Source organism: Schistocerca americana, chromosome 1, assembly GCF_021461395.2.
Source record: "Schistocerca americana isolate TAMUIC-IGC-003095 chromosome 1, iqSchAmer2.1, whole genome shotgun sequence".
In the NCBI taxonomy this organism is placed as follows: domain Eukaryota; kingdom Metazoa; phylum Arthropoda; class Insecta; order Orthoptera; family Acrididae; genus Schistocerca; species Schistocerca americana.
In genome coordinates this window covers 568,552,746-568,573,199 of record NC_060119.1, presented here as the reverse complement: position 1 = coordinate 568,573,199, position 20,454 = coordinate 568,552,746, and the positions used below count along the sequence as shown (strand labels likewise).

Sequence of the window (20,454 nt, the reverse complement as noted above, 5' to 3'; positions counted from 1 at the left end):
AAAAGCTCTGATAACATTATCAGCATATTTGGATAACTACTGCTTCTGACAGTAAATGTGGTGGAAAGGCTGCAGTGGACAGATGACAGCAGTCAAAAAGGCAGTAACCTTGGAGGTTGGTATATTTGATATATACAGAAGTTTTCATGGACCCACCAGAGAAGTCAAGTTCAATAATTAAATAATAAGTACTAGTAACTAGCAAACAAGAATTAGCAGGGACTCGACGAGGCAAGGCTAACAGAGGTTAACTACAGTAGAATGGAGCAGTGAGAAGATATGCTGCAGAACAGGTGTCCCTCTCCGAGTTAAGGGAAACTGTTGATAGGAGGGAGGCTACAAATGACCTGTGTGGTAATAGTTGGCAATCATGTCTTTTTGAGTTATGCTGTTCAGTGCGCTCAGCAACAGAGAGAAATGGACATCTTCAAGCTGGAACACCCATCTTCCCCCTCCCCCATGTGTTGAGCTAGTTTAGTGGGGGGAGGGGGGGGGGGTTAGAATGAGAATGGTAGTAGGCATAATAACCTTGGGTTTTGGATGGTGACCTGGGAATGAGGTGCAGTTTAACAACAAAGTTGCAGAAGTTAGGAGTGTAATGGGAAGTGACAGTGGAAATACTGAGAAGAGAGGATCTCATTTCACAGCTTGGCTTGAGAAAGTCATTAGCAAGTAGAGACGATCTCATTTCTGGGAAATATCACACTCTAGCCAAACATTTACACACTGTATATTCTTTCTGTTTCATAATGAACTACTAAATAACATCAAAAGCTAACTCCAAGATGAAATCTACAGATAGCTTATTTACCCTCCAACGTCATATTTCCCAATAGTTTGCCACAACAAATCGTAGTTAAAGAGGCATTCTGGAAAGATATTTAATGCAGTGTATGTTAGCTTCACTACAAGCTTAATGTTCTTGGTATTTTCATTCCTAAATTTCAGTTGTTTAATGTCTTGTGTGCTCAAATTGCAGTATTTATGAGTTCACTTGACAAAACAGCGATGTTGCCATGACATCAGGGATCTTGTGCTGTGATTGGCTGGCATGAGTGACCCCATGGTAGTTTACATACCATATTATCCTTGTGTATTATTAAAATATGCATTTTAAGTGAAATAGCACACACAACCACTCAGCTGCATTTTATCTACATCTACATTTATACTCCGCAAGCCACCCAACGGTGTGTGGCGGAGGGCACTTTACGTGCCACTGTCATTACCTCCCTTTCCTGTTCCAGTCGCGTATGGTTCGCGGGAAGAACGACTGTCTGAAAGCCTCCGTGCGCGCTCTAATCTCTCTAATTTTACATTCGTGATCTCCTCAGGAGGTATAAGTAGGGGGAAGCAATATATTCAATACCTCATCCAGAAACGCACCCTCTCGAAACCTGGCGAGCAAGCTACACCGTGATGCAGAGCGCCTCTCTTGCAGAGTCTGCCACTTGAGTTTGTTAAACAACCCTGTGACGAAACGCGCCGCTCTTCTTTGGATCTTCTCTATCTCCTCCGTCAACCCGATCTGGTACGGATCCCACACTGATGAGTAATACTCAAGTATAGGTCGAACGAGTGTTTTGTAAGCCACCTCCTTTGTTGATGGACTACATTTTCTAAGCACTCTCCCAATGAATCTCAACCTGGTACCCGCCTTACCAACAATTAATTTTATATGATCATTCCACTTCAAATGATTCCGCACACATACTCCCAGATATTTTACAGAAGTAACTGCTACCAGTGTTTGTTCCGCTATCATATAATCATACAATAAAGGATCCTTCTTTCTATGTATTTGCAATACATTACATTTGTCAATGTTAAGTGTCAGTTGCCACTCCCTGCACCAAGTGCCTATCCGCTGCAGATCTTCCTGCATTTCGCTACAATTTTCTAATGCTGCAACTTCTCTGGATACTACAGCATCATCCGCGAAATGCCGCATGGGACTTCCGACACTATCTACTAGGTCATTTATATATATTGTGAAAAGCAATTGTCCCATAACACTCCCCTGTGGCACGCCAGAGGTTACTTTAACGTCTGTAGACGTCTCTCCATAGATAACAACATGCTGTGTTCTGTTTGCTAAAAACTCTTCGATCCAGCCACACAGCTGGTCTGATATTCCGTAGGCTCTTACTTTGTTTATCAGGCGACAGTGCGGAACCGTATCGAATGCCTTCCGGAAGTCAAGGAAAATAGCATCTACCTGGGAGCCTGTATCTAATATTTTCTGGGTCTCATGAACAAATAAAGCGAGTTGGGTCTCACACAATCGCTGTTTCCGGAATCCATGTCAATTCCTACAGAGTATATTCTGGGTTTCCAAAAACGACATGATACTCGAGCAAAAAACATGTTCTAAAATTCTACAACAGATCGACGTCAGAGATATAGGTCTATAGTTTTGCGCATCTGCTCGACGACCCTTCTTGAAGACTGGGACTACCGGTGCTCTTTTCCAATCATTTGGAACCTTCCGTTCCTCTAGAGACTTGCGGTACACGGCTGTTAGAAGGGGGGCAAGTTCTTTCGCGTACTCTGTGTAGAATCGAATTGGTATCCCGTCAGGTCCAGTGGACTTTCCTCTGTGGAGTGATTCCAGTTGCTTTTCTATTCCTTGGACACTTATTTCGATGTCAGCCATTTTTTCGTTTGTGCGAGGATTTAGAGAAGGAACTGCAGTGCAGTCTTCCTCTGTGAAACAGCTTTGGAAAAAGGTGTTTAGTATTTCAGCTTTACGCGTGTCATCCTCTGTTTCAATGCCATCATCATCCCGGAGTGTCTGGATATGCTGTTTCGAGCCACTTACTGATTTAACGTAAGACCAGAACTTCCTAGGATTTTCTGTCAAGTCGGTACAGAGAATTTTACTTTCGAATTCACTGAACGCTTCACGCATAGCCCTCCTTACGCTAACTTTGACACCGTTTAGCTTCTGTTTGTCTGAGAGGTTTTGGCTGCGTTTAAACTTAAGAGTGAAGCTCTCTTTGCTTTCGCAGCAGCTTCCTAACTTTGTTGTTGTACCACAGTGGGTTTTCCCCCGTCCCTCACAGTTTTACTCGGCACGTACCTGTCTAAAACGCATTTTACAATTGCCTTGAACTTTTTCCATAAACACTCAACATTGTCAGTGTTGGAACAGAAATTTTCGTTTTGATCTGTTAGGTAGTCTGAAATCTGCCTTCTATTACTCTTGCTAAACAGATAAACCTTCCTCCATTTTTTTATATTCCTACTAACTTCCATATTCAGGGATGCTGCAACGGCCTTATGATCACTGATTCCCTGTTCTGTACATACAGTGTCGAAAAGTTCGGGTCTGTTTGTTATCAGTAGGTCCAAGATGTTATCTCCACGAGTCGGTTCTCTGTTTAATTGCGCAAGGTAATTTTCGGATAGTGCACTCTATATAATGTCACTCGATGCTCTGTCCCTACCACCCGTCCTAAACATCTGAGTGTTCCAGTCAGATGTTATATGCTGCTCTATTAAAACTGTTTGTACATCATTGCCCGTTTTTTGTTTTTGATTCATGTTTACATCAGGTCTGGGTGCACCAACTTCCTCCACTTCCATCCTGACCTCATGTTCCAAAATTTTACCTGATAAATTGCACAATGAATTCATATCGTGTTGTTTTCAAACTCGTGGTATGCTGCCGTTAATTGCAAAAAAGAAAAACTTACTGAACTCACGCATAACACAGTCAGAAAAAGGAAGTTGCTAGTAATCAAACAATGGAAAATCCAGGATGGAATAGAACAATGTTGTGAAAAAGAAAGTTCCTACTCACCATATAGTGGAGATGCTGACTCGCAGATAGGCACAACAAAAAGATTGGCACACATGTAGCTTTCAACCAGTAAGGCATTCGTCAGAATTAGATGGCCAACACACACAAACACACTCACGCAAACGCAGCTCACACACACGTCTGCAGTCTCACACAGCTGTGGCCACACTGTGAGCACCAGCACTGGTGCAAGATGGGAGTGGCGACTGGGTGGGGATAGGGAGGAGGCTGGGATGGGGAGGAGGAGGGATAGTAGGGCAGGTGTGGCCGACAATGACATTCTGTTGGGGAGTGCGGAGGAATGAAGTGGAAAGAGAGGATGGCAGCTATGTGCAGTTGGGAGGTTAGATAGAGAAAGCAGAGAGGTGGGGGGGGGGGGGAGGATAGTGGAAAAGGAAAGAAGTAAAAAGACTGGGTGCAATGGAGGAATTAGGGCTGTATAGTGCTAGAATGGAAACAGAGAAGGGGCTGGATGGGAGAGGACAATGACTAACGAAGGTTGAAGCTACGAGGGTTACAGGTACATAGGATATATTACAGGGAAAAGTCCCACCTGAGCATTTCAGAAAAACTGGTGTCGGAGGGAAGGATCCATGTGGCACAGGCTGTGAAGCAGTCATTGAAATGAAGAATGTCATTGTTTGGCAGTGTGCACAGCAACATGGTGGTCCACTTGTCTCTAGGCCACAGTTTGTCGGTGGCCATTCATGCAGACAGAAGTTTGTAGGTTGTCATGCCCACATAGAATGCAGCACAGTGGTTGCAGCTTAGCTTGTAGTTCACATGACTGGTTTCACAGATAGCCCTGCCTTTGATGGGATGGGTGATGTTTGTGACTAGACTGGAGTAGGTGGTGGGAGAATGTATAGGACAGGTCTTGCACCTAGGTGTATTACAGGTTTATGAGCCATGAGGTAAGGTGTTGAGAGCAGGGGTTGTGTAGGGATGGATGAGAATATTGTGTAGGTTTGGTGGACGGCAGAACACCATAGTGGGTGGTGGTGGGTAGGATAGTGGGCAGGACATTTCTCATTTCAGAGCACGATGAGAAGTAGTCGAAACCCTGGTGGAGAATGTAATTCAGTTGCTCCAGTCCTGGGTGGCACTGAGTTACAAGGTGAATGCACCTCTGTGGCCGGATGGCGGGACTTTGTGAGGTGGTGGAAGATCGGAAAGATAAGGCACGGGAGATTTGTTTTTGTACAAGGTTGGGATGATAATCACGGTTTCTGAAGACCCTCAGTATATTTCGAGAGGGACCACTTATCACTGCAGGTGCAGTGACCACAGGTGGATAGGCTGTATAGAAAGGACTTCTTGGTATGGAAAGGTTTCAGCTGCCAAAGTGGAGGTATTGTTGGTAGTTAGTAGGTTTGATATGGACGGAGGTACTGATGTAGCCGTCTTTGAGGTGGAGATCAACATCTAGGAAGGTGCTTGTTGGTTTGAGTAGGGCCAGGTGAACCAAATGGAGGAAAGTTGTTGAGGTTCTGGAGGAATATGGATAGGGTGTCCTCACCCTCGATCCAAATCGCAAAGATGTCATCAATGAATCTGAACCAGGTGAGGGGTTTAGGATTCTGGGTGTTTAGGAAGGATTCCTCTAGATGTTCCATCAATAGGTTGGCATAGGATGATGCCATACAGGTGCCCAAAGCCGTACTGTGGATTTGTTTGTAGGTAATGCCTCCAAAGGATAAGTAATTGTGGGTCAGGATATAATTGGTCATGGTGACTAGGAAGGAGGTAGTTGGTTTGGAAGCTGTCAGGCGTTGGGAAAGGTAGTGTTCAATAGCAGTAAGACCTTGGGCATTAGGAATGTTAGTGTAAAGGGAGGTGGCATCAATAGTGACAAGCAGGGCACTGTGTGGTAAAGGGGCAGGAACTGTGGAGAGTTGGTGGAAGAAATGGTTGGTATCTTTTATGTAGGAGGCTAGGTGCTGGGTAAATAGTTGAAGGTATTGTTCTTATTACCCAGAACATACCCTCCTATATAAAAGATACCAACCATTTCCTCCACCAACTCTCCACAGTTCCTGTCCCTTTACCACACAGTGCCCTGCTCGTCACTATTGATGCCACCTCCCTTTACACTAACATCCCTAATGGACACGACCTTACTGCTATTGAACACTACCTTTTCCAATGCCTGATAGATCCCAAGCCAACTACCTCCTTCCTAGTCACCATGACCAACTATACCTTCACCCACAATTACTTCTCCTTTGAAGGTATTACCTACACAAATCCACAGTATGGCTAGGGGCACGTGCATGGTGCCATCCTATGACACCCTATTCATGGACCATATAGAGAAATCCTTCATAATCACCCAGAATCCTAAATCCCTCACGTGGTTCAGATTCACTGATTACATCTTTGTGATTTAGATCGAGGGTGAGGACACCCTATCCATATTCCTCCAGAACCTTAACAACTTCTCCTCTATTTGCTTCACCTGGTCCTACTCAACCCAACAAGCCACCTTCCTACATGTTGACCTCCACCTCAAAGATGGCTACATCAGTACGTCCGCCCATATCAAACCTACTAACCACCAACAATACCTCCACTTTGATAGCTGCCTCCCATTCCATACTAAGAAGTCCCTTCCATACAACCTACCCACACATGGTCGCCATATCTGCAGTGATGAGTGGTCCCTCTCGAAATATACTGGGGGTCTCACTGAAGCCTTCACAAACCACGATTATCCTCCCAACCTTGTACAAAAACAAATCTCGCATCCCTTACCTTTCCAATCTCCCACCACCTCACAAAGTACCACTGTCAGGCCACAGAGGAGCATTCCCTTTGTAACTCAGTACCACCCAGGACTGGAGCAACTGAATTACTTTCTCCACCAGGGTTTTGGCTACCTCTCGTCATGCCCTGAAATGAGAAATTTCATGCCCACTATCCTTCCCAGCCTTCCCACAATGGTATTCTGCCATCCACCGAACCTACACAATATACTCATCCATCCCTATACAACCCCTGCTCTCAACCCCTTACCTTATGACTCATACCCCTGTAATAGATCCAGATGCCAGACCCGTTCCATACATCCTCCCACTACCACCTACTCAATCTAGTTACAAACATCACCTATCCCATCAAAGACAGGGCTACCTATGAAACCAGTCATGTGAACTACAAGCTAGGCTGCAACCACTGTGGTGCATTCTATGTGGGAATGACAACCTGTCTGTATGAATGGCCGCCGACAAACTGTGGCCTAGAGACAAGTGGACCACCATGTTGCTGTGCACTTTGCCAAACAATGACTTACGTTCCATACACTAGTGCACTATAGCTGGACATTTACAAACTTATTCCAACAGTTCATGGCAGAAAGAAAAACACTGTCTACGACACTATCAAAACAATAATACTAAATGTCAATTAATGACACATCAAAGCATAATAGCGATACACTGAGACAGCAATTCAATAATGAAGTTCCACCAACTCTGCTCACACCGTTTTGATGTAAGTAGTGGAATGTGAAAATTGTGTGCATATTGGTAGGATACGCTTAGGATGAAACACCAGAGCCTTTGGGATGCCCGTAAGAGCTGAATTTAAAGGAATCTGTGTCCCCAAACTGCTGCTACATAGAGCTAAGTGGTATTTCAAGGTCCTGCCTTAAGACTAGCTACTACCTGTTCGAAAAACATTACTTGGAATCACACATCAACAATTCCAAAAATGCAGACCTACATTATTCAAATCGACGCAGGAAATTCTGTAATACATTACTGAGAAATTTATTTTAATATACATTTTGGGGCAGCTTCGCCTCAGAGCCTTTAATTATGAGCTGCACCTGGGTTTTGTTCACAGCCAGATTTTGAAGAAATTGCCTGTTATTAACTGCAACACATCTGGGATGCAGCAAATCATCTACAAATTTATACATGCGTCATGAAAACAATTTAAAAAAGTGCAATAAAATATTTAGTTCATTCGAGAATTTTAATCAATTTTCTTCATGAATGAAAGAAATAAATTGAAATGATTGTGAAGTATAGCCATTTTTTGTCTTCTAAATTTACTGCTTTCTAGCTGAGATACCAAGGACTTCATTTTCTACATTTTGAAATAGATTCGAAACATGCCTCAATTTTAGAGACTTTTTCTTCCTGAGTTTGACTATTGCAGAAGGTTTCCACTTTGATCTTGAATGAGAGGTTATCTTGGAGAAATGGTTTCATCCTTTCATGTGGATATGACTTCAGATTCCTGTGCAACTCTTCATCTGTTTTAGCACGTGCCCACAATTCCAAACACCATCTGAGAGCCACAGATCTCGAAGCTATTTGAAGAGCTGCCTCTTCATCATGCAAATCAATTATGCAGTATGGCTGCAACATAGATACACATAACATCAAAAAATGAGGGGTTCAGAATAGGATCAGAACGTACAAAGGTTGACAGACAATAATACAAACTAACCTGAAATATATTAATAAAGGATTAAGTGCAATCTACACATTATAAGACAATGAAAGTTTATTGTGTCAAACATTGATATGGAGATATCTTCATGGTAAGAACTCATCTTATAATGATGATACAGTCAACAAACATAAAGGATACTTTCAATCTCTGGAAAAACATGGAAGATAATTTTAGCTATGATGAGTGGCTTGATGCACTTGTGAACTACTACTTATTCTGTACTAGTCTCATCATGTCTACATACCAATTACATAAAATTACCTCACGATCTGTGATAATCATTATAGCATTTGCTGCCACTGTAATTTTTTGCCACAACTGCTTCTCCCAGTATCATAGTATCAAGCTGTGGATGCCTTATCAGATGTGAAACAAACAGTAACTATTTTTGACAATTTTGAACACCACTTTTCTTCCTTTTTTGTAATTACATTTTCTTAACAGTGTACTTCATATTCCCCCACTTTCTACCTCCTGTCCTACCAATACCCACATTTCACTTCCATATTACACTCTGTGCTCTGCCTCATGCACAATGTTTCTTCCTCTACTCTAGGGCAATAGTTTGTTCAAGTAAGCCTGTCTCACATTAGCCAAATGTGTTTTCGTGGTAAAGTGCATGCCTGGAAACCGAAAAATTGTGGGATTGAATCTCAGTGAAATGACAGAAATTTTCAGTTTGCCTTTAATCTGATTTTCACTTCTCAACTATGTGAGGAATTGCCATGAAATATGATTTGGATTTCACATTAAGCTGTAGGTCCCCTTTGCCTGGTTGGATAACTAGAGTAGATTAGGGGCATGAAAATTAATAAAGTGGCATCAAACTGAAAGACTTGCACCTGGCCACTGAACCACATGAAATTATTATTATTTGCTTCAAACATTATTATGTGCTTTGGCTTTCCAGAATTCTTTTGCATGTTTCACACTGTCTCCTCCAATCTTGCTATGTCTTCAATTATTTGTTGGATATTATATAGAAAACCAAGTAATAACTTACCTTATCAGCATATTTTATTTTAAGTGTCCTTCCATGATATTAAATCTCAAATGCTTTGATTCTCTTCTTGTCTGGTTTTCACCCACTTGTGATTGACTTCTTTATAGTGCTGTGCTCCAGACATACATTCCCAGAAATTTCTCTTTGGTAGTAATACTTTTCTTTTTACGAGGTATGTCATCTTTACCCGTGTTAGTCAACTTCTTATATACTTCTCAGTTTATCCATCATGTGTTAGTTTATTTCTGAGTTAGTAGCATCCCTTCATTATACCTACTACATAGCCCTCAATTTTGATATTAAGTTTATCGCTACTCTCATTTTTGTTATCCCTGGTTAATTTCATTTTCTTTGTCTTGGTTAATTTCATTTTCTTTGTCTTTTTCAAAATCCATATTCTATGCTCATCTATCATTGACAGCCTTCTAATCTGAATTTAATCTCAGCCTCAAACCTTTCTTTTATCTACATCACTGCTTCTTTGATGCAAATGTTGAACAATACATCCTTTTTAAGATGAGTACTTAAATTCTGATCTTCCATTCTTCTTATTGTTCTCTATTATTTCTTGTCCATATTACATATTATCCATCTTTAACTACCGCACATATCCATTTTTCTGAGAATTTCAAACATCCTATACTATTTTACATTGCTAAACACTTGCCTAGGTCGACAAATCCCATGTATGTTGTGATGTAACATATCACTCAGATACAATGAGGTGTAGCTCTGTGTCTACCTAGCAGACAAAGGATAGTTGCAATACTTAAACCCTATAGTGAAGTAGTGGTTAAAATGAGAAAGCTGTTTGTGGGTTTTTGTTATCTGTTTTGCAAGTGAGGCGCATACAAATGGACGCTTTGCATCTTCAAGATGGGACAGATATTGCAGTACTATCACAAGTTGTGGTACCTGTGTGGGCTTTGTGTACCCTCTGTGAGTGGAAACCCCAATTGTAGTAACATGGCCCACCACAAACTAAAAGCATGTAACAATGTGGCATGACATCATGGCAAGATATTAGAAATCAATTAACATGATTTGATTCATTCCAATGTTAGTCTCCTATGTATGAACTTGATATGAATACAAGAAATGTTCCCTATGGTGTAGTGTCTGAGATACAATAAGTATTGCACATTGTGATAGAATATACAAATATACCTACAGAGGAAATGTTTTGTATTCATTTGTAGAAAACTGAAAATTTATTGAAGTGTATTCGATTTCATCGTATGGACAACTGCATCGGAAATAAGGTTCATCTGTGCTGCAATGGTGTGGTCTGAAGAGAAATTTATTTTTAGGTGGAGACATTCAGAGCAAAGAGAAGACAACAAATTTGCATCTGAAAACACAAATATTTAAAGGAGAACTCTGTGAAGTATCTTCATTTTTCTCAAGCCTTGCCTGTGTTATCAAGTGCATCATCATCTAAATGATTCTCAATTTTCCACTCTTCTGTACAACAATCTCATCAACAACTTTGATCTATGAGCTGGTAAGATGATCAATGGTAGTTCTCACATTTATCTGCCTTTGCTATCTTTGGGATTATGTAAATTTAATTCTTCTGAATGTCTGATGTATGTTACCAATCTCAATGATACTACACACTAGTTTGAATAGTCATTGAATTGTAGCTTCTCCCAATGATTTGAGAAACTTCGAAGAAATGCTATCTATCCTTGATGCAATGTTTGTTCACAAGTCTTCCAAAGCTCTGTAAAACAAGTCTTCCAAAGCTCTGTAAAACTCTGACCTGAATATTTGATCCCTTATGTCTTTCAAATCAATGCTGTTCTCCATTTAATAGTGGAATTCCTTTTGCACTCCTAATGTTGACACCTTGGCTTTTAATGTCACTGAAAGTTATTTTGACTTTCCTATATCTTCTGATGACTATTTGCTTTTCAATTTTTTCACATTTTTCCTGTAGCTATTTGCTTTCGTTCCTAAGTCAATTATACTGCTGCACACTTTTGTTTTCCTGAACAATTTTATATTTCCTTCTTTTGTCAATCAACTGAAGTATGTCTCCTGTTTGCAAAGGTTTCTTTGCAGTTATCTTCCTTGTGCCTGTATTTGTCAGTCCAACCTCTGTGATGGCCCTTTTTTAGGTATTTTAACTCCTACTCTTTTGAACTGCTTGCTTTAGTATTCATTACCACCATTATCTATGGACTCAGAACACTTCAAATGCACATCATCATCTGCTCCTGGGTATATCTTACAATCCAGTATCTGATTTTGTAACCAGGTGGTGTTTTCCTGTGTCTCAATGTCTTTTCAAAGTATATTGTATTTCCTCCTCTTGTGATTCTTGAATAATATTTTTCCTATCACTGGCTGAAATTTATTGCTGAACTCTAGGAGAGACAAATTCTTTAGGAGTCTCTACCCCCTCCTCATTGTTACTACCAAACGCATATTCTCCCCTAACTTTATCTTCTGTTCCTTCCCCTTCTGTAACATTCAATATTTCAATCCCCCATGAGAATCAGATTTTCATCTCTCTTTAGTGAGTTACATATTCAGTTCCCTGTACCTCTTCATCTTCACCTTGTGACAGCTGTGCACACCTAAAGTATGAGGGCATGCTGAAAAGTAACGGCGCCAAAAAAATTTAGTGTGAAAACTTTTAAATCTTTTTAAAGATGAATGTTATTAACATTCTACATCTTTATTCTTCACGTCTACAAAATGCAGCCATCTGTTAACAATAATTGCCTCTGTTGTGGTTCTAGAAAATAAAATTTTTGGATCTTATAGCTTTTTAACAAGTTTAGATGTGCAGTCTGATGTTTTCAAACTGTGTTTGTATCTGGCAGTGTGTATGAAAATCTAGCAGCATACTACAGATCACCATTATCATCTTTGATTTTTAAAAATCTCTTATGTTTTGTACTTAGCTGTTTTCATGTGGTCTTCAGTATCACTCTTTCCTTTATGTTCAACAGAAAATACTCCAATAAATAATGTGCAAAAATGTGTTCACTGCTTCTGTCATTACACAATTTCAAAAATTTGTATTCCTGCTGCAGATTCAAGTTAAACATATGCTTTGTTTTGCCCATGGCTAAACAGTGAAACAAAAAACCAATAGGTATAAAATGATCAAAAATATGTCAAATAGTTACTTCACACACGAAAACAATATAAACACATTTCCCCTGTTGTGTTCGAAACTGACTAATAGTAAGTGAAAAGTGGCAGAACTGGTAGCCATGCACCTCCCCGTCGCCTCATCATTTGCTCTGAGGTCAGTTGACAGAGGCAAGGCCATAAGAGAATGTTTGAAAACGGTGTCAGTCACAATGGTCTAAGATTTAAAATAAAATCCTTGCCAGTCATAAAATTCTCAAACCCCAGACATTCTTGCAACCCCAGACATCACTAACAAACCAGGACTGTCCAGGCTAATCCTGGACTTATGACAAACCCAACTGGACACAACCTACAAAAATGGTTTAAGTGGTAGGTAAGTATGGAAATTATTCACAAAACCTAATGAGATACCAATCAACTGTTCATATTTTTCACAAAATTATCACAAGCCATTAAACTGAATAGTGAATTATACAAGGTTTACTTTGTCATTAATTTAAAAATCAAACAAGAAAAATACATCCAGTCTACATATGTCAGTTGTTTCAGTGCCCAAGTTACATTCTTGTACATACACCTACATCTACATTTATACTCAGCAAGCCACCCAACGATGTGTGGCGGAGGGCACTTTACGTGCCACTGTCATTACCTCCCTTTTCTGTTCCAGTCGCGTACGGTTCGCGGGAAGAACGACTGTCTGAAAGCCTCCGTGCGCACTCGAATCTCTCTAATTTTACATTCGTGATCTCCTCGGGAGGTATAAGTAGGGGGAAGCAATATATTCGATGCCTCATCCAGAAACGCACCCTCTCGAAACCTGGCGAGCAAGCTACACCGCGATGCAGAGTGCCTCTCTTGCAGAGTCTGCCACTTGAGTTTGCTAAAGATCTCCGTAACGCTATCATGGTTACCAAATAACCCTGTGACGAAATGCGCCACTCTTCTTTGGATCTTCTCTATCTCCTCCGTCAACCCGATCTGGTACGGATCCCACACTGATGAGTAATACTCAAGTATAGGTCGAACGAGTGTTTTGTAAGCCCCCTCCTTTGTTGATGGACTACATTTTCTAAGGACTCTCCCAATGAATCTCAACCTGGTACCCGCCTTACCAACAAATAATTTTATGTGATCATTCCACTTCAAATCGTTCCGCACGCATACTCCCAGATATTTTACAGAAGTAACTGTAAGTAATTGTTCCGCTATCATATAATCATACAATAAAGGATCCTTCTTTCTATGTATTCACAATACATTACATTTATCTATGTTACGGGTCAGTTGCAACTCCCTGCACCAAGTGCCTATCCGCTGCAGATCTTCCTGCATTTCACTACAATTTTCTAATGCTGCAACTTCTCTGTATACTACAGCATCATCCGCGAAATGCCGCATGGGACTTCCGACACTATCTACTAGGTCATTTATATACATTGTGAAAAGTAATGGTCCCATAACACTCCCCTGTGGCACGCCAGAGGTTACTTTAATGTCTGCAGATAACAACATGCTGTGTTCTGTTTGCTATAAACACTTCAATCCAGCCACACAGCTGGTCTGATATTCCATAGGCTCTTACTTTGTTTATCAGGCGACAGTGCGGAACTGTATCGAATGCCTTCTGGAAGTCAAGGAAAATAGCATCTACCTGGGAGCCTGTATCTAATATTTTCTGGGTCTCATGAACAAATAAAGCGAGTTGGGTCTCACACAATCGCTGTTTCCGGAATCCATGTTGATTCCTACAGAGTACATTCTGGGTTTCCAAAAACGACATGATACATGAGTAAAAAACATGTTCTAAAATTCTACAACAGATCGACGTCAGAGATATAGGTCTATAGTTTTGCGCATCTGCTCGACAACCCTTCTTGAAGACTGGGACTACCTGAGCTCTTTTCCAATCATTTGGAACCTTCCGTCCCTCTAGAGACTTGCGGTACATGGCTGTTGGAAGGGGGGCAAGTTCTTTTGCGTACTCTGTGTAGAATCGAATTGTATCCCGTCAGGTCCAGTGGACTTTCCTCTGTTGAGTGATTCCGTTTGCCTTTCTATTCCTTGGACGCTTATTTCGATGTCAGCCATTTTTTTGTTTGTGCTAAGATTTAGAGAAGGAACTGCCATGCGGTCTTCCTCTGTGAAACAGCTTTGGAAAAAGGTGTTTAGTATTTCAGCTTTACGCGTGTCATCCTCTGTTTCAATGCCATCGTCATCCCAGAGTGTCTAGATATGCTGTTTCGAGCCACTTACTGATTTAACGTAAGACCAGAACTTCCTAGGATTTTCTGTCAAGTTGGTACATAGAATTTTACTTTCGAATTCACTGAATGCTTCACGCATAGCCCTCCGTACACTAACTTTGACATCGTTTAGCTTCTGTTTATCTGAGAGGTTTTGGCTGTGTTTAAACTTGAAGTGAAGCTCTCTTTGATTTCGCAGTAGTTTCCTAACTTTGTTGTTGAATCACGGTGGGTTTTTCCCGTCTCTCACAGTTTTACTCAGCAAGTACCTGTCTAAAACGCATTTTACAATTGCCTTGAACTTTTTCCATAAACACTTAACATTGTCAGTGTCGGAACAGAAATTTTCATTTTGATCTGTTCGGTAGTCTGAAATCTGCCTTCTATTACTCTTGCTAAACAGATAAACCTTCCTCCCTTTTTTTATATTCCTATTAACTTCCATATTCATGGATAATGCAACGGCCTTATGATCACTGATTCCCTGTTCTGCACTTACAGAGTCGAAAAGTTCGGGTCTATTTGTTATCGGTAGGTCCAAGATGTTATCTCCACGAGTCAGTTCTCTGTTTAATTGCTTGAGATAATCTTCGGATAGTGCACTCAGTATAATGTCACTCGATGCTCTGTCCCTACCACCCGTCCTAAACATCCGAGTGTCCCAGTCTATATCTGGTAAATTGAAATCTCCACCTAAGACTATAACATGCTGAGAAAATTTATGTGAAATGTATTCCAAATTTTCTCTCAGTTGTTCTGCCACTAATGCTGCTGAGTCAGGAGGTCGGTAAAAGGAGCCAACTATTAACCTAGCTCGGTTGTTGAGTGTAACCTCCACCCATAATAATTCACAGGAACTATCCACTTCTACTTCACTACAGGATAAACTACTACTAACAGCGACAAACATGCCACCACCGGTTGCATGCAATCCATCCTTTCTAAACACCGTCTGTTCTTTTGTAAAAATTTTGGCAGAATTTATCTCTGGCTTCAGCCAGCTTTCTGTACCTACTACGATTTCAGCTTCGGTGCTTTCTATCAGCGCTTGAAGTCCCGGTACTTTACCAATGCAGCTCCGACAGTTTACAATCACAGTACCGATTGCTGCTTGGTCTCCGCACGTCCTGACTTTGCCCCGCACCCTTTGAGGCTGTTGCCCTTTCTGTACTTGCCCGAGGCCATCTAACCTAGGTTGTGGTATTATCTGTCTCTGTAGAGAGATTGCTTATTGACAATAGATGACCGCACGCTGCAACTGCTGGAACAGAAGGCGAAACAAGGAGGATGGTGGGGAGGAGGAGAACCAGTGCTCTGGTAATTGTTACAAGTAAAAAAAAGGCATAGCAATCCCTGTGTCAACCAGGAACACTGACTGATGCTAGTTGATGGCTTAAGTTATCGTCAGGTTGTTTGGAATTCTACTGACTGCTGACACTGGCCTGACGGAGTGTTGCGCTGTGGTGGTGTTGTCTGTTGGGAGAAAGAAAGACACACAGTCTTGTTGCAGTAGTGGCACTTTGTGTCACAGAGCAGATACTGACAATGTTCGAGAATTTCCGTGTACATTCTAGAACCACTTGGTCTTCCTCCATATCGAACCCACGATATTTTAAATAGGAGTGTGAGAGAGAGTAATCCGACCTACTGCGCATTGCATGTCTGTGTGTGCAGGTCTAAAAGCAGTCACGAGCAAAATGTGGAAGCGGCGGCCGAATGGTGGCCGACAAGTACCTGCTGTACGATCCATATAGTTTCAGTGTATGTGTAGAAAAGAGCCTGTGCTATTCTTTGCTGGTTTAGTGACTGTGATGATTGTTAAGAACAAATGAAAAAATGGGATTAGACTTTCAAGCAATTCATGTGTTGGACTTGCTAGAAGCAAGACATGTTCATATTTTCTGGTGGTTATTAAACCAATCCTGTTGTACATGTATCCTAATAGAGTCTAATGTTTGACGACTTGGTTGACATGCACGAGTTTGAATATTTATATGAGAAGTGGTGAATTTGTTTTTTGTGGAAGTTGAAACATACCATGACTGAACTAAAAGTATTCTTCGAGTACCAAATTATTTCAAGAGTAGAGAGAGTATCTGATAAATTCCCTTAACCAGCATTATTCTTTGGAGATGAAGTTTTTGGAGATCGACGTGGCCAGCTATCCAGAGAAGAAGATCGGCTGTGCATACCAAGTAAGTCAACCTGTGGGAGAGAGGTGGGAAGTTTGCAAACCAGCTTCACATCGCTTCTTGTCGTCTAAAGCGTTGGAGCCACCATGCCAGGTGATAATTATATGATTACGTTTTTAATTAGATAATATGCATATGCAATGACCCATGAAACATGTGACAGATTTTTTTTTTTTTTTTTTTCCACTGTAATATTTAACACAGGCCTTGGTGATAAAATGGGTGTTTGCAAGCAAAAGTGCTTTGTAAGCAAATCACATATTTCTGTAAAAGGTAAAACTGTTCAAGTCAGCTAATGGACACAATTTTTGCTCTTCTTATTAAAGGCTGGTACTGGAAGACAATAAATCAGGGCCTGGCCACTTAAGGTCTATGACACCATTTGCCTTTCGATGAGATGGAAACAGTACCACAAATAAACCACATTTTATCTGCTTCGTTACAATTCACAAATGAGAGATGGCTGCAGTGATGCTGCTGCCACAACCCATTGTTGTTGTGAGAGCAGATGTAGAAACTACTTTCACTGTTGTTGCTGTTGCACATGCTGTTTCTGAAACGGATTATCATGTACTGCTCATGGTGTTTTTGTTGGTCACTTAACTGCAGCTAGAAGATCTACTGCTATTACTCCGCCTGCTGTACCAGCTGTTTCCATAGATCAAAAAACTCTTGATCCATGGCAGCAAAATAGCCACTGTAATTTGGATATCATCCAAGACACCATTTTACTAAGCGAAACAATAGTGATACACTAAATTTGTAGTCACTGTCCACAACAGCAGGGCTGCAAACTAACACAGACTCAGAGACAAATGAATTCATGTTGTGGAAATCGGAGAACATGGGTGAAGCCAAAGTCGCCATATGTTAAAATCATTTAAACAAGAAAGCAGCACCAATTATAACAACAGAATTGAAGGTTTAGTAAACAGGCGATCCACTGGCACAATACAAATAGCTTCATGTGGTAGACTGCAGCAATCCTTGCCAGTGCGAGCTGCTAATGGACAACCCATGTTACTCACTTAGAGCACTCCTAGCAAGTCAGCCTAGTGGTAATGTTAATGGACAGCAATAATACCTCTGACATACCATTTGAGTTGACAAGCACTCCCAGCACATGTACAAAATACATTTATTAAATTTTATTGTAGATTAAGAGTAAAATGATAACTGAATTAAGTAAATGATCAACACATAATCTCACACATTCTACACCATCACAGGAAGTTGTTGCAAATATGATCCAAGGAACACACAAACAACTGAATTGACCATTTTAATACACTGTATTCTAGCAGTTCTTTTCATACTTGTGACATAACCATATTAACAGGTAATACAAGTTGAACAGTTACAGAGTAGAAATTACAAAACATGACAAGTCGTGCATTGCATCACAAAGGAAGCGATGAAGTACTAACTACCCAATTTTATCCTCCCAGTTATGTATCAATAGCAATACTAACTGGAGGTGGTGGGGGTGGCAGGTGGAGCCACTTTATGTCAATCTTTTGTAAATATTGTAATCTAGTCACATACTTTGTATTTTTAAATTTTGAAACAAATATTTATTGTTTTTAATGAATTCTTCTATCAGATTCTATAATTGTTTCAATGTTTTTCAACTAAACTTAATCCAAAAATTTGGGTCTAGCTAATGTGGTCATAAAGCCACCTCTCCTCACCACCCACCCCCAGTAGTAAGTAGATGCGACTTTTCTCAACAAATGTGTTGTTCAACATTTTCAGATACTGGATCCTACTTACACATCAGCATCTCTTTAAAATGTATGTTGTAAATAAAAGTCAACAACAATTAGTGCAACTGATGGTTTTTTTGTTTCTTTTTTATGTGGCAGTCGTAACATAACCTCCCTTTCCCCTCCCACTATTAATATTGGTTATTGAAAATGGTTTGGTACTGTTAGGGATAATATCAATTAATATTTCACCATTTATAATGAAAAATCACAGTGGCCTTGAGCAATGTGATACTTACATGGTAAGTATGTTTCTCAACCCAATTGAGCTGTATGCTGAACAGTGAAGAGATGGATTCAATTTCCTTAAAAAAGAAAAAAGATAGATTGTAATTCATGTCATTCTTTGGCACATATCAAGCAAGGCATAAGACAGAAATCATGCTTCCAATGGAAAGCAACTTACAAGTTAAAATTCCTTGCAACTCACCTACACATACACACATACATACATACAGCCAGCCAGCCAGCCAGCCATCCATCCATCCATCCATCCATCCCTCCCTCCCACACACACACACACACACACACACACACACACACACACACACACATCCATCTCACCCTCCCTCCCTCCCCCCTCCCCACACACACACACAGGGGGGTGGGGGGGGGCAACAAGTGACAATAATCAAAACAAATGATAAAATGGAACTGGAAGGGGGGGAGGGGGAGAGGAGGGAGGGGGGGGGGGGAGAGAGAGAGAGAGAGAGAGAGAGAGAGAGAGAGAGAGAGAGAGAGAGACAGAGAGGTATGGCATGACTTCAGGTCACAGAGAGGTATGGCATGACTTCAGGTCACAGAGAGGTATGGCATGACTTCAGGTCACAGCTGATAATGATTCAGGTAACTCTGACAGCGCAAAAGTATGTTTTAGACAGTCTGCATCGTCATGTGTTACCTCTTTTTACACACACACTGCATGTGTCTCCATAACCTGTTTGTGTGTGATGTAGAGGTACTCCCACAGCCAGCAATATCCTCAGATACAGCCCCAAAATAATGTGTGGAACTAGCTCAGATGTCAGCTCCCTACCCCAGCCAGTATCCAGGCTGCCACACACCAGTTACAACAGTTATGGGCCAGCTTGCCTCAGGAGAGGACTTGAAGACTTTACGCAACCCTTCCCCCGAATCAGTGCATACATCCGGCCAGAGAGGGTGCAATGCCATACTGATAAGTGGACTCAAAGTGCCAACTGGTTTGTAAATTTAACTCAATTTTGTATCATTTCATTTCCACCTCCCCTTCTGGGGGCTTCAATTCTTTTGTCAGATTTAGGAAACAATATGAGTAGCCCTCTTACATTTTTTGTTGATAATGCTGTCTTTTAGCACCTAGTAAAGTCATCAGAAGAACAAAACAAATTCAGAAATGATATCAATTTCAAATCTACACAGTGCAGAAGATGGCAATCAACTCTAAATAATAAAAGTGTGAAGTCCTCCATATGAGTACCAAAAAAGATACTGTTAAATTTTGTTTATAAAGGTTATCAATTCAGAAAAAGAATTAAGAAAAATCAGAGCTCAATCGTCAAGATTTAGGTGTTCATTTTTTATTTGTTTGCACGCTATCTGAGTGTTGAACAGTTGAGAAATAGCCTAAAAATAATTCTACAAACCCTACGCCAAACACTTATTACTAACAAGGGAACCTCCCCATCGCACCCCCCTCAGATTGAGTCATAAGTTGGCACAGTGGATAGGCCTTGAAAAACTTAACACAGATCAATCGAGAAAACAGGAAGAAGTTGTATGGAACTATGAAACAAATAAGCAAAATATACAAACTGAGTAGTCCATGTGCAAGATAGGCAACATCAAGGCTAATGTGAGCTCAGGAACGCCGTGGTCCCGTGGTTAG

At 40.8% G+C, this 20,454-nt stretch overlaps 1 protein-coding gene across 2 annotated transcripts in view; it reads right to left on the bottom strand.

The window, feature by feature from the left end:
• Positions 1-20,454, bottom strand: part of LOC124606560 (tRNA (guanine(10)-N2)-methyltransferase homolog) — a 196,526-nt gene that overhangs the window by 145,120 nt on the left and 30,952 nt on the right. For both annotated transcript variants that reach the window (XM_047138554.1, XM_047138547.1), the window contains 2 exons: positions 18,827-18,892; positions 7,927-8,172 (listed from right to left, as the gene is read on the bottom strand). In XM_047138554.1, coding sequence (XP_046994510.1) covers positions 7,927-8,172; positions 18,827-18,892 — 312 coding nt within the window. The remainder of the gene's footprint in view (positions 1-7,926; positions 8,173-18,826; positions 18,893-20,454) is intronic.